We start from the raw sequence: 12,922 nt of genomic DNA, 5'->3' as shown, positions 1-12,922 counted from the left end.
GCTGTGATAGGTTCAAATATTTGTTATAGCTTCAGAGATTTGCTTGGTTCATAACTAAACAAAATGTCTCTGAGATATAAGCTATGAATAGGCAGCAATTCACTGTTGCTATTAATAAAATTCCACAATATAATCAGTTTAAGATTTTAACAACTTAATTCACCTGTTTGGTATGTACTAGTAAATATAATAAACCATTTGTTAATTAGCATATTCTAGAGATTTTTTTTGTTACCTTTACTTAAGAAATAACCAGTATTCCTTAAACTGAATAAGCAGGTATTTACTATAAGTGCTACCAAATGTTTCAATAAAATAATTTATTTCCAGCTAGTACTCTTTATTTTCTGATATATTTTGTTTACCCTTGAAGAAAAGTCCTATTTTCCTTTTGTGACTGAAAGGATAGTCTGATTATTTAGAAACATTTGATACCATACAAATTTAAAGATGTTACACTGTCACTTTTTAATATATTTTTTTTACCTCTTCATTTATTTTAAGAAAAGGAAAATATTCCTCAATTCTTCAATGTTATTAATCCAAAGTATCTAATCTATTTTGTTGCCTTTTTCAATATTGCTTTGTAAAAATCATGCTTCAAAAGCATATCCAATTTTGTGTCAAACATGTATACTACCTTCAAAATCCACTGCAAGATTATTATATGTCTGCTTATAGTTAAATTAAATTTATATTCTTCAAATCACAGTAATTAATTTTGACTTCCCCCACTACATACTCAATGCATCCCAGATATTGTGTTAATCTTATTTAATAATACGTTTTATATGCTTCAGTTAAGCTCTTTTTTGTTTTTTAATTATTACTCTCTAAAACTTTTTTTTTAAACAATGGGCTATTCAGTGTGTTGCTGTGTTGCATTGTTTTTGACATTTCAATAAACTTATAAGAACAAAATACAAGAGCATTTAAATAATGAGATAGTGAGTTTTCCAGTTTAGTAAGTTATCTTTGACAACTTTCACTCAAGTCACGTACATTAAAATGTGCAAAAGAATCCCAGCTTGATATCCTGGATCAAATCCAACCTAATTTGACTCAGAAAAGCAACAGTGCCACACCTTTAACAAAATTCAATCCTTGGCCATTTCAATATCCAACTTAGAAAAATCTATGTAAGAATTTTTTAATGGATGAATTAGAATCCTCTTATCTTAAAAATCCAAATCAGAATACACAAGAAATATAAAATGCACTTGGTTTAAGCTTCCTGAATGTGGATTAAGTGGTGATATGGGTCATTTTCTATATGTGATTATATTATATGTTATATGACATTTATCTGCTATTTTATTCCACTAATTTTAGTTCCATCATTAATTGGGGGGTAGGGGGGAGGAATGAGCTTTCATTGATTGCTTAATTGACTAATTTATACCAGAGAAAAAAGTCCATTCACAGTCATTTGCACCTTTAAATATAAAGTGAATCATGAACAAGAAATAATAGACACAGTCTTAAAAGTCTCAAAACCTCTCAAAGTAAACAGGTGCATCAACATGAAGTGACCCACAATTAATCTAATAATAACTGGTTATTAGGCCAAATACAGATATACTATCCTTTGTGTTCCTCTTTGATAAAGAAATGATTTGGTAAACTAACTGCACTATTCTAATAAAAGTGTTTTCTCTACTGTGACATATACTAAAAAGCAAATAGCAGCCGTTAAAAGTTATTTTAAAAGGCAGCTATGTATCAAAAACCTACTTTTGACTGGAATTTGAGCACAAGCTAGGCTCACAGAGCCTCTGATATTCCTGAGATGTATCTATGCAAATCAGAGCCTTTGATATTACTTATCTGAACTCCAGAGGTAGGTTTTTAATGCAGGGTTTTCTTTATTAAAAATAAATTATTGACCATAACAAATATAATGGAAAAGAGGCTCTTAATGCACTGAAAGCCTAAAATATAAATATACTTGTAATGTAATGTCAGCTAAGGTTTTTATGCTGCAGCATTTAGACAAGGATGTATATGTATGTATTAATGTGTGTGTGTGTATATATATATATATATATATATATATATATATATATACACACACACACACACACACACACACACACACACACACACACATATATGAAACTAACCAATCACAATGCAGTAACTCAGTAGTTAAGAGAATGGCACATCTGGCACTTGCTAAGGTCATTCTATTCTTGTAACAGTTCACACATAAAATAATAAATTTTATCTTAATTGCATACTTAAATACCTAAAACTTAATGTCAATTTTTTACATTTCTTGTCATTCAAAGGTACATAACTTGATATAACTTGTTTGTGTGAACAATCTAAAAATGAAGTCCTTGAGAGATAAAATCCAGGCAACATTTAACTTTTTTAGAGAACCAACTAACAAACGCCTTAAAATCAAAATGTTTAGTGAAATCTATTGGACTTACCTGTACCTATTTAGAAGGCACACTTCAAATGAATTTCTTCAGGCAAAGATTCAAAGCAACAGTTTACAACCTGTGAGAGTTTCATTTCTTACTATATTTTGTTATACCTGTGTTCTATGTTTTTAATACAATGCAACTTAAATTATTATTTCATTTGATTAACAAAGGCAACTCTGAAACAATTTATTAGAATAACTTGAAAAGATAAAATAATACTACTTAATAGTTAAAACACAAATTCTTACTAAAATAGCAACTACTTAGTTCCACACTAAGCTAATTTACAAATGCTACTTACATTTTGAAAACAAAACATCAAATGAAAAATAATAAAGCATATTATGTTTTCGTATGCAGGTAAATCACACATGGTAAATTAGCAAAAAGAAGAGTGATATATGCTCAAATCCAGCCAAGACTTTAATCAATATTGGATGTCACATCTCAGGAGGTTGGGGGAGGTAGTGAGGCAAAAAGAGAGTAGCTAAAATCGGCCTCAATAGTTTATATGCAACTTCTGTGAAGTGTAGTACATTAAACAAAAAATAACAGCAAATTTGGACTAAAAAATGAAGAGTTAAAATTGTGTATTAAATGCAAATACAAAAAAAAATATGTAGTGGAATTCTTTATAAAACCTTGTCATATAGTTTATTCTACAAAAGTATTTGAAGCTTCACAAAATAAAATACCATATGTGCAAATTACAGTGTGTCTCAGAACATTAACTAATAATCTGTGCAGTTCAAAAGTAAACCATCTTCTATGTTCACTTTTCATAATAATAACTATAATATTACTGGAGATTAACTCCAAGAAAAACAACAGTTTTGAAAGACATTATCCAAATAACTCAAGAATTTGTATTTTGTAATATAATTTGACTGAACAATGTAAATCCTAAATTATAATATTCTTAGATTTTATTTATATATATTAGTTATTAAATTATAATTTACTAACATTTTTATGTATACAGAAATAAGTGGTGGAACCAAACAAACTTTTATGTTTAGGCCTTAGTCTTCTAATTATGCCATTTTCTTTTTGAAATGTTATAAAAAGAAACATTAGGCTTTATAGGAGCCATTAATCAACTGTAATACAAAAACTTCAAAAGCACAGTCTCTCTTCATTTGAAGTAATTTTTAAATTTATCTGTGCCAAGTAATATAATTATCTGTTAGAAGTAAATCTGTATTTGTGTTGAAACTTTCTATGTGAATGCATAAGTTTATAAGTGCATGGCATTGAAAAGTATGAATGGGGTAAGTGTTAAATATAGACTGGTTCCATCTGCCATCTTTATTAAAACTACTGATTAAAAAAATAGAGCCAAGAATTAGAAAGTATTTTATACTTCTTACATTAAAATTGCATCCATATATTACTACTTAACTAAAAAAGACTTGCAAAGTCTTTGGATATGCAGTCTATGAATGGTATTAACTTTTAAGACAAAAGAATACTGTTTGTGGATATATGTTATATGCATATAAAATGTCTGATAAAACTAACTGGGATCTCTGTTCAAGTTTAAAACTCTGCAAATCTAGGACTACATAGTACCAAAATCGCAATCTGGTTTGAAAGATCTTGAGACAAAATCATCTTCTGGCGATACTAAAAAAATAAAATAAAATAATTATTTTAGATAAAATAAAGAAGATTCACTTCTGATTACCTGAAGTCACAGAAAAATTGCATCCTAAACCAAAACTATAAATAAGAGACTGACTCCTACAGAGACTTGACCATGTACATAATTTCTTTTTTTGCTGTTGTTTAATGCTTACCAGTTAATTAAGTGACCTCTGTTGCAACAGTCAAGTTCATGCAACTAGTGTTTAGTTTAAAAATAATAATTGAAGGAAGCTGATCAAGGTCAGACTTAGTCCTTTGACAACTTTTAAATATATTCCCTTCTATTTTCTTTCATGTTTTGAGAACCTTACTTCTGGCTTTACTATCAAGCAGGTGATAGTCTCTGTTTCATCTCCTTGTGGTAATGACAGAGGGCTCCAACATTTATTCTAGTTTTCATAGACAGCATACTGATGCAATAGCCCCAAGCAAATTAAACCCATCCTAAGGTTTGTTACTAACTTACTGAGCCACTTTGAATAAGTTTTTGAACCTTTCTTTTCTTTAACATAATTTTGGTTCCTCAGATTCCCTGGTATCTGAATGCTATCAAGACACATAATTAGATAATGTTCTATAAAAAGCTGAAAGTGCTAAGATTTCATGTTTTTTACATTCTATGCATATACTATTTTTATAGAGTTTGACGTTTTGCACAATTTCTCTTATCCTCTGCATAAATTATTCCTTTAGGTAGTTTCTTAAGTAGCCAGAGGAGAAAGAAACCAGAATGAAAGAAATCAATACAGTATATCTAACTGAATGAAAAAAGATCTTAATAGCAAAGGCAAAGACTTGAATGAAAACAAGTAATTTTAGTTTTTAAAATTCAAGATGCCAAATATTTTAGGTATTACTTTTATAGTTAAGAAATAAGACAATAGCACTTGTAATTATCATGTAAAATAATAATGCATTACACTATAAACAGTATATTTTGGTGAAAGAGAGTTAAATGATAAGTTTTTTTTTTCTTAGTCATTGGCAGAGTTAGGAAAACCTAGGTAGATATCTGCAATTACACATCTTCGAAGGTTAACGGGTTTCAGCAACTCTTGTAGTTGATAAAAGATCAAAATGCAATAGTAACTCAACAAACTTACCATGTATAATTTAAAAATAACCTGAAGTAGAGTTTTAGAGTAACATATTGAATTGAAAGACCAGGTGATTGAAACATATTTAGAGTACTGATAATATATTTTTGAAGGGATAAACAGTTCTACTGGAGTTAACTTATCTTGGCTCTAAAAGTCCAGGGAGCAATTTTTAACCTCAGGGGGAAAAAAAAAAAAGAAAAAGAAAAAGAAAAACACTAAGAAATGTTGCCAATAACGTTAAGAATATTCCCCATTCATATGGAGAGGACTTCAATTTCAAAGTCGAAGCAAAAATTTCAGAAACCCACACACAACGACAAGGGAACAACTGTAAGAGGTGTAACACTACCTGCTTTACATTGATTATAACACTGCAGTCATTGAAGGAAGTTTTCTCTAGCAATTTCTTTTGTGTGTTACGTGAAATGGCCATTAATTATCTAGTACAGTGCATGCTGTAAGAAACACACAAAGAGGATTCCAGAGCACAGTGATTTGATTACTGAAGAGAAAAACAGTAGCGCTTCACCGTTTACTGGATAGAATAGACAATTTTATAGCAATCGTATCTTCACTGGCTTCAAATTTCAGCTAGCATTCTTTACAACAACTCCGGAACAATTTTCTGCCCTGATTCTAATAGTTCTAACAAAGGATCTTTGGCAAATGTGTTCTCTTCTGTACGTCCAAGGACTCCAATTATCTCCGTAAATGACGTGTAGTGAATCAAGATTCCCCCCTCAATCTTTACTGCCACCTGTCCATACTCTGGGACACGCGCACGTCAACACGCGCGCGCGCTCTGAGCATTCGCCCCAAAATAGTTGAAATAAAGGTTCAAAACACGGACGCACATCCATTTCCCCCCCACGCAAATAATGGTAAGGAAACTCGAAAAGTTTCTGGCTAGGTTAGGATGGGACGTTGGTTGAGTCGGAGTTGATCTTTTTCGTCTTATAGCCTTCGGGGGCACTAGCCAGGAGTCTTCTATCAAGAAAGAAATAGTTAAAGAGCTTTTCCACCTCGGTTTCGTGCTGGTCGCATCCTACCCCTCTTTCCTTCCCACCTCAGTTTCCCTAGTCCTACTGGGGGCACACACCCTGAAAGAGTAAAGCTCCGTTCCTTCTCCCGGTCTTGAAACTTAGTGGGAGGATTTGGAAGTCTCCGCGCAGATTCTGCGCGAAGTTCTCACGCTCCCGCTTCTGGTCTCCAACTTTCCCTACCCGCTTTCCTCCTGACAACTGAACTTTCTGCTCTGCAGCGAACCGTGGGGACAAAGAGAACCGTGAAAGCTGGGGGAAAGGACCATTTCTACCCCGAAATCTGACAAGTTACCCCACTCCCGCCCCCTCTTGGTAGATCCTCCCCCAGGGAGCGTTCATTAGCATAAAACTGGTCTGGCCCGGCTCCCGGTCCTCTGGCCTCCAGGATTCGCGCGCTTTGCTGGGATGGGGAAGCCACCACTCAGGCTCCAGTACAGAGATCCAAAGAGCATTCCAGCGCAAAGCCTGCACCTGCTCATTCGTGAGCTACTAACCTTAAATCTAAGAGAGAGAAGAAGAGAAGAGAGAAGAGAGAAGAGAGAAGAGAGAAGAGAGAAGAGAGAAGAGAGAAGAGAGAAGAGAAGAGAAGAGAAGAGAAGAGAAGAGAAGAGAAGAGAAGAAGAAAAAGAAAGAAAAGAAAAGAAAAGAAAAGAAAAGAAAAGAAAAGAAAAGAAAAGAGAAAAGAGAAAAGAAAGCAAAGAAAGGGCAGTTTGTTGAGAAAGAAAGAGCGAGCGAGGGGGAGCGTGAGAGCTGTGGTCTTCCTTCCCCACGTCTCCAGTTCAGCTTCCCAGAGTCACAGGCACCCGGTCACCTCCCCTTACGGAAGAAAACCGGCTGGTCCCCTTGCATCTGCCCCGGGGCAAACGTATTATCTACTTTGCACGCGCACACGCTCACACGCGGACACTCGCACACGTGCGCGCACACAGACCCCTCCCCTCGGCAGGCTTCCCCTCAGGGTTTGGGGCTGAACTCGCAGCGGGTCCCTCGGGACTGCCCTGGGCCCATGGCCTCCGCGGTCCTTCCCCTCCCGACCTCCAAGTGGCCCCCTCCCGAGACTCCCTTTGGGGCCCCTCACCCAAAGCGTGTCTTCCCGCTGCCCGAACCCTGCCTGGCAGGGGCACGACCTCCCCCCGCCCCCGGGACACCAACTCGGCGCCGCAGACGAGCCCCGCGCCGGTGTCCCTGGGCTCCCGGCGGAACCCGGGTCCGAGGGAGCGCACACCAGGGCCGCGCGCTCAAAGGGGACCACAGACGCTGGGGCGGCCCAGGGAGGGACTGTGACACCCGGAAAGGCACCGTCCTCCTCCTTCCCATCCCCTCCGCCCCCAGGCTTGGGGTTCCCGCGGACCCCAGCAGCCAAGTCCCTGTGGGCAGGCGGACAAGGGGCGGACCCGGCGGGAAGAACGAGATCTGGGCCGGGTGAGGGGGGCAACTTCTCGGAGGGTCGGGAGCAGCGGCCGGTCCGCCCCGAGGACAGGGAGGGGAGGGCCGCACTCGCCGGGGCGCGCGGCTCGCGGGCGCGCGGAGCGAGCGGCGTCTGGAAAGGAGCTGGGGAAGGGTGAGGAGGAGGGTGGGACGGGACCCCGGGTGGCGGAGGCTCCCCCGCGCCCCCCCGCCCCCCCTTTACCTTGCGTTGGTGCAGTCATTGTAGAGGGTCTCGAAGTCCTTCCTGGAGATTAGTTTGCAGCGGTTCACCCCGGGCTGGATGGCTCCCAGTCCCCTCAGGATGCGAACCTGTTCCACGTTGCACACCACCGGCGTGATCTCCAGCCGCTTCAGCTTGGTGTAGACCGTGTGCAAGCCCCCCACCAAGTGCTTCAGGAACAGGTCGAAAGCCTGGGGCAGGCAGATCAGCTCGCAGCCCTCCACCGTGAACGAAGCCACTTTTGCCCCCCTCAGATCCACCATCTTGCACTCATTATTCTGGGGGGTGTTTTCCACTGGGGACGGGGTCGAGTACACGGGTTTCCCAGGGAGGGGGCCGCAGCTGCTGCTGCTACTGCTGCTGCTGCTGCTGCTGCTGCTGCTGCTACTGCTGCTGCTGCTGCTGCCGCCGCCGCCGCCGCTGCCGGTGCTCGCGGGGATGGGGGTGCTGGCGGCGCCGCAGCCGCCGGCGCTAATGCCGCCGCCGCCCGCGGTCGCCAGGCTGGGGTTGCAGTTGCTGCCGCCGCCGCCGCCGCCGCCGCCGCCTCCGCCGCCTCCGTTGCCAGCGCTGCCGCCGCCGCCTCCGCTGCCGCCGCCGCCGGTGGAGGGTCCTGTGGCCGCCGCCGCCGCCGCCGCCGAAGCGATGGACTCCGGCCGGAACAGAGTTGGCCCCGAGGACGCCGGGGGCCCGATGGACGGAGCCGGAGACGAGGTTGCCGAGGAGGTGGAGGTGGTGGTGCCGGAGGAGGAAGCCGACGTGGAGATCGGGGGCTGAGGGGGGACCAGCTGGGTTGGAGGGATCAAAGCCGCCGGCACTGCCATGGCCACATAGAAGGGGAAACGGGAGGAGGAGAAGCGAGGAGGGGGGGGGTAAAGTTGCCACACACCCCAGGGAGGGCGAGGGGGAGAAGGGAGAGAAGGAACTGGGGCGGGCGGGCAGCAGCCGCAACTCCGGGAGAAGCGGGGAGGCCAGGGAGAGAAGGAGGTGAGGGGAAGAAAGAGCGAGCGCCGGAGGGGCGAGCGCGAGAGGCGCTCCGGAGAGGAACGCGCAAAAGTGTCCCGCAAGTCGAAATGCGAGTCCTCTCCGGGGGCTGGGATCGGGGGGCTGGTTTGGGGGGGGCGGAGGGGTGAGAGGGGGGCCGGGCGGGGAGGGTCGGCTGTTGTTGTGTGGGTCCCGCTCTGGCACAAAGTTAAAGATGAAGGTGGAAAGGAGGAGGTCGGAGGACTTGGGTGCTCCCCGGCAAGTACATTGATCAAAGATTGAGAGGGGAATGACAGAGAGAAAATGAGCTGAAAAGTGCAGGCTGCCGGCTGGACGAGTTGTTGTTGTCACACGGTGCAGAGGGGAGGAGCTCCGGAAACTTGAAATACCCTTTGAAGCCGCAAAAACCTCGCTCACTAGTATTAACCCAAATTATCCAACCAGGAACTCGGAGCGGAGACTCCGCGAGCGCGAGGAGCGCGGGGGGCGGGGGGGGGGGGGGAGCGAAGGAGGAGGGAAGGGGCGGGGGTGTGTGTGGGGGGGGAGAGTATGGGGAAAGGGGGGTAAGAAAGAAACTAAGGGAGGCACCGAGAGGAGAAGCCAGAGACACTGAAGTGGCGGTAGGGAAAGGAGAGATCATCTACTTCTCTTCCACTACCGTTAGATTGTACGTCTCCTATTCCATTTCGTCCGCGCTGACTCGTATTGTTTTTTTTTCCCCAAAAAACCTACTAAGCCACCGCCTGCCAACTTAGAGAGGAGCCGGAGCGCTTCCGTCTGTCCTTCAAGGATGTAGGATACATCTCTACTGTTTTGTTTTTTGTTTGTTTGTTTTGTTTTTTAATGAGATGTAAAAGAAAGCACACGCCCTCACTTTATGATTACTAAGAAATTATTCTGAGAAAAATTCACATGTAAGCAAAGCGTATATGTTATCTCTCACATTATTTATTTGGATCAAGATAGTGAAAATTGCGAGGACAGTTTTCAAGTTGTGGGTAAAAAAGTCAGTGGGATCGCTTCAGGATAATGGGATGCTCTGTGTTCAGTTCCTTATTTCCTAATAGGTAGTGGAAGGAAAGAAATGCTTGCCCTGATGTGGATCGCTCAGAATAACTTCACTTTTGCCCCAAGGATCTTATGATACCTAGAGAATGTGGAGACTTCAGGCACCTTTTAAGATTTAGAAAGCAAAAAGAAGAAAACGCCGATTTTTCTTACCTAAAAACTCTATAATTAATTCACCTGCCTTGCACAGTTACCAACTGTCTTTACACCCTTTAAGACCCAAGGTTAGTTGCTAATATTATGTGAATAATTATTTATGTTCATATTTGGGAAGGTCCTATTCAGTTTTTGTCAGTGCAACTGTGTTTTGTAAATAATGAAAAGAACAAAAACAAAGCGTACTGCCTGGCTTGTAAGGACAGAAAGGGTAGCTATAAAACAGTACGCTGAATTTAGACGGACTCTTCTTCCTTGCTGTCCTCTCTCCTTTTCTTCTTTTTCTAACTTGTTGCATGAAGGTATTTATTCAAGGGTTTTTGACCAGCATATGATTTGAGTGTAGGTCAGTCTTTGTTTATATCTCTAGGAACCTTAAATAATTGGGCTCTAAACCTGTCTACACATGTTCACTAACTTCACAAGATAAAAACAATGCTATAGCATTGGACAGATTTTAAATATAAACTATTAGCACCAGTTTCACAGTATTGAGAAATTTTAAAATGAAATTTCTGCCATTTTGACATTGAAATGATCACATTTCTCTTTATAATTTCAATTCTTTAAGCTTTTTGAAGTTTAGTGTTAAAAGGTGGGAATAGCTAGAGAAATATTACACTGTTAAATAATTTGTCTAAGTTTATGCTAAACTTTTTGGGGTGTAGCAATTCTATCAGGAAGCTTTCCTGGGTCATAAGAATTCAGAAAATTGATTGTTGCCAAAAAGTAGATAAAATTTTACAAACATAGCTACAGTTTACACAGTTTTTTGGCCTAGTTTTTTTTTTAATAAATTATTATTCAATATATAGTTATTTGGCCAATGTATTTTAACATATTCAGAATCACTTACCTTAATTTTTCGTGTTTCACATCTGTTCTTATTTAAAAATAAAGATTTGATATACAGCACATACATCAAAACACCTCTTTATGTGTCTACGCACGTTTTGGAAAATATTACCTTTAAAATATGCCAGATTACTATGTTAATGAATGAAGGAGAGAAAGAAGATATTAAGCCCCCCCAAAAAAACTAATTTTATTTTGGAATTGCATGCACAACTGTAATAAACTTTGACATAGTTTTAAAAACGCTAAACTACAGTTTCTTCATTTTAGATTCTAGATCTGCAAATGGAAATAAATGGGAATTAAGTGCCCCACATCTGCCCTCACCATTCTCATTTCTCACGTTTCCTTAAACCGTCACTCACCCAATAGCTGCCACATTCAGAAGCCACAGATGGGAAGTAATGATAGCTGACCGAACCATAATCCCACTCTGCTGGGAAGCAAGCTCCACATTTTCTGCAGGGAAACCTGTGCCTGGCAGCACGTGCTCTATTCAGAAGCAGGGCTTTGGGCATTTGCCCCACCTGAATGGGAGCTTCCTCCCCCCTCACCCCTACCTCTGCTCTCTAAACTGTTTCGAGGAACTATCACTCACTCCTTAGATCAAACAATAGGATTTAAAAAAAAAAAAAGCATATAATGCAAGTTAAAATATATAGGAAAGAAAAGCCTTTTGACATTTTTAAGATATCTTTCTCTTTTAGAAACGTTATCAATGATTAAGGCAAACAGTATTTAACAACAGATAAATCCACTCCACGGAAATTTCAAACTCTCCCTCTTTCTATGGCATTTTTAGCTTTCAAAGCTTCTGTCTTGTTTGTTTATTGTTTTATGTCTTTGGTTGTTTCAGGTCCTCTGCCTCCACCTCATCTCTTCCAACCTGCACTCAATTTGCATAAGCAAAACTCAAAGTACTGTAACTGATATTAGAAAATTCTCCCTGTGTTTTGTGAAGACGTATTGTGCTGAAATCAATAAGACTGTTTAAAATTCAAAGACCTGCAAATCGTTCTGTTTGTCCTTTGATAGGGCCTCTGCTGATTAAAATGCTACCAAGAAAGCTTAATTGCTGCACTAATTAAGAAGTCTTTAATTTCTTTCCTAGGATATCCTTTGAAGCTGAGCTTGTACCAGTTCAGGGAAGGTATTTTCTTCCCTCCCTCTGCCCCCTTCTGGCCCCTCCTCTCCTCTTTCTCCTCCTCCCCTGCCCCCCACAAGATCCCTGTGAATGGGAACTAATAGAGTGGTCTCAGGTCTCACCATCTATTAAAAATCGGCCCGGGATGCAGAGTTCAGAGCAGTACGAAATGCAGTTTTGAGAAAAGCTGTAAGGTTGCAGGAGACAGTAAGAAAATACAGAGTAGCTGTTGCCGCTAAAGTCCCGGTGAGTACCTGGGATGACAAGAGGCACTTTAGCCGGAAGATGAGGGCATCCTATTTGGTTAAAAGGGGCAGTGACAAGGAAATGTTTCTATTGAAACAGGGAAACATAAACATATACTTTCAAAACCTGTGGTTTTAAAAAAGAAGAATAAATAGGTAGAAAGGTGGATTTGTAGTTGGGATTTGGTAAGTATCATTTTATTTTATGAGTATAAAATCATGAATTCCATGGGGATTTATTTTTGACCTTTTTATAACTCAAGGGGGCATAGCACTGTATTACATCTATTTCATCCTTATCTATTGACCTATTTTATTCAATGATTTCTCAAGTGGGGAAACTGACTAAATGATTTCACAAAGCTTTCTCTGTAATCAATAGTCATTTTTTAGGTTTATTCATGCTGCATTATAATTCTGGTAAATGACTGCAAAGCAGAAGATTGTCAGAAAGATACAAATATTGACAAAGCCAGGATAATTCATGTCTTTAAACCTTCAGAATTTCAATATAGCAACTGATATAGTTATTTGAAAGAAAAAGATTGAAAAATGCATACTTCCTAGAATATAAACCTAAAATGATTAACTGGCAATACA

At 40.6% G+C, this 12,922-nt stretch overlaps 1 protein-coding gene across 2 annotated transcripts in view; it reads right to left on the bottom strand.

Annotated features, from left to right (window-relative positions):
- Positions 1–8,975, bottom strand: part of DACH1 (dachshund family transcription factor 1) — a gene marked incomplete at its 3' end in the record, with an annotated part of 435,140 nt that extends 426,165 nt beyond the window's left edge. For both annotated transcript variants that reach the window (XM_079778550.1, XM_079778549.1), the window contains exon 1: positions 7,856–8,975. In XM_079778550.1, coding sequence (XP_079634676.1) covers positions 7,856–8,694 — 839 coding nt within the window. In that variant the 5' untranslated portion in view covers positions 8,695–8,975. The remainder of the gene's footprint in view (positions 1–7,855) is intronic.
- Positions 8,976–12,922: the final 3,947 nt, after the last annotated feature.

The sequence above is a fragment of the Cnephaeus nilssonii genome (genome assembly GCF_951640355.1).
Source record: "Cnephaeus nilssonii genome assembly, chromosome: 8".
Classification (NCBI taxonomy): Eukaryota; Metazoa; Chordata; class Mammalia; order Chiroptera; family Vespertilionidae; genus Cnephaeus; species Cnephaeus nilssonii.
Note: the sequence above shows the minus strand (reverse complement) of the source record. Positions and strands in the feature narration are given on the sequence as shown.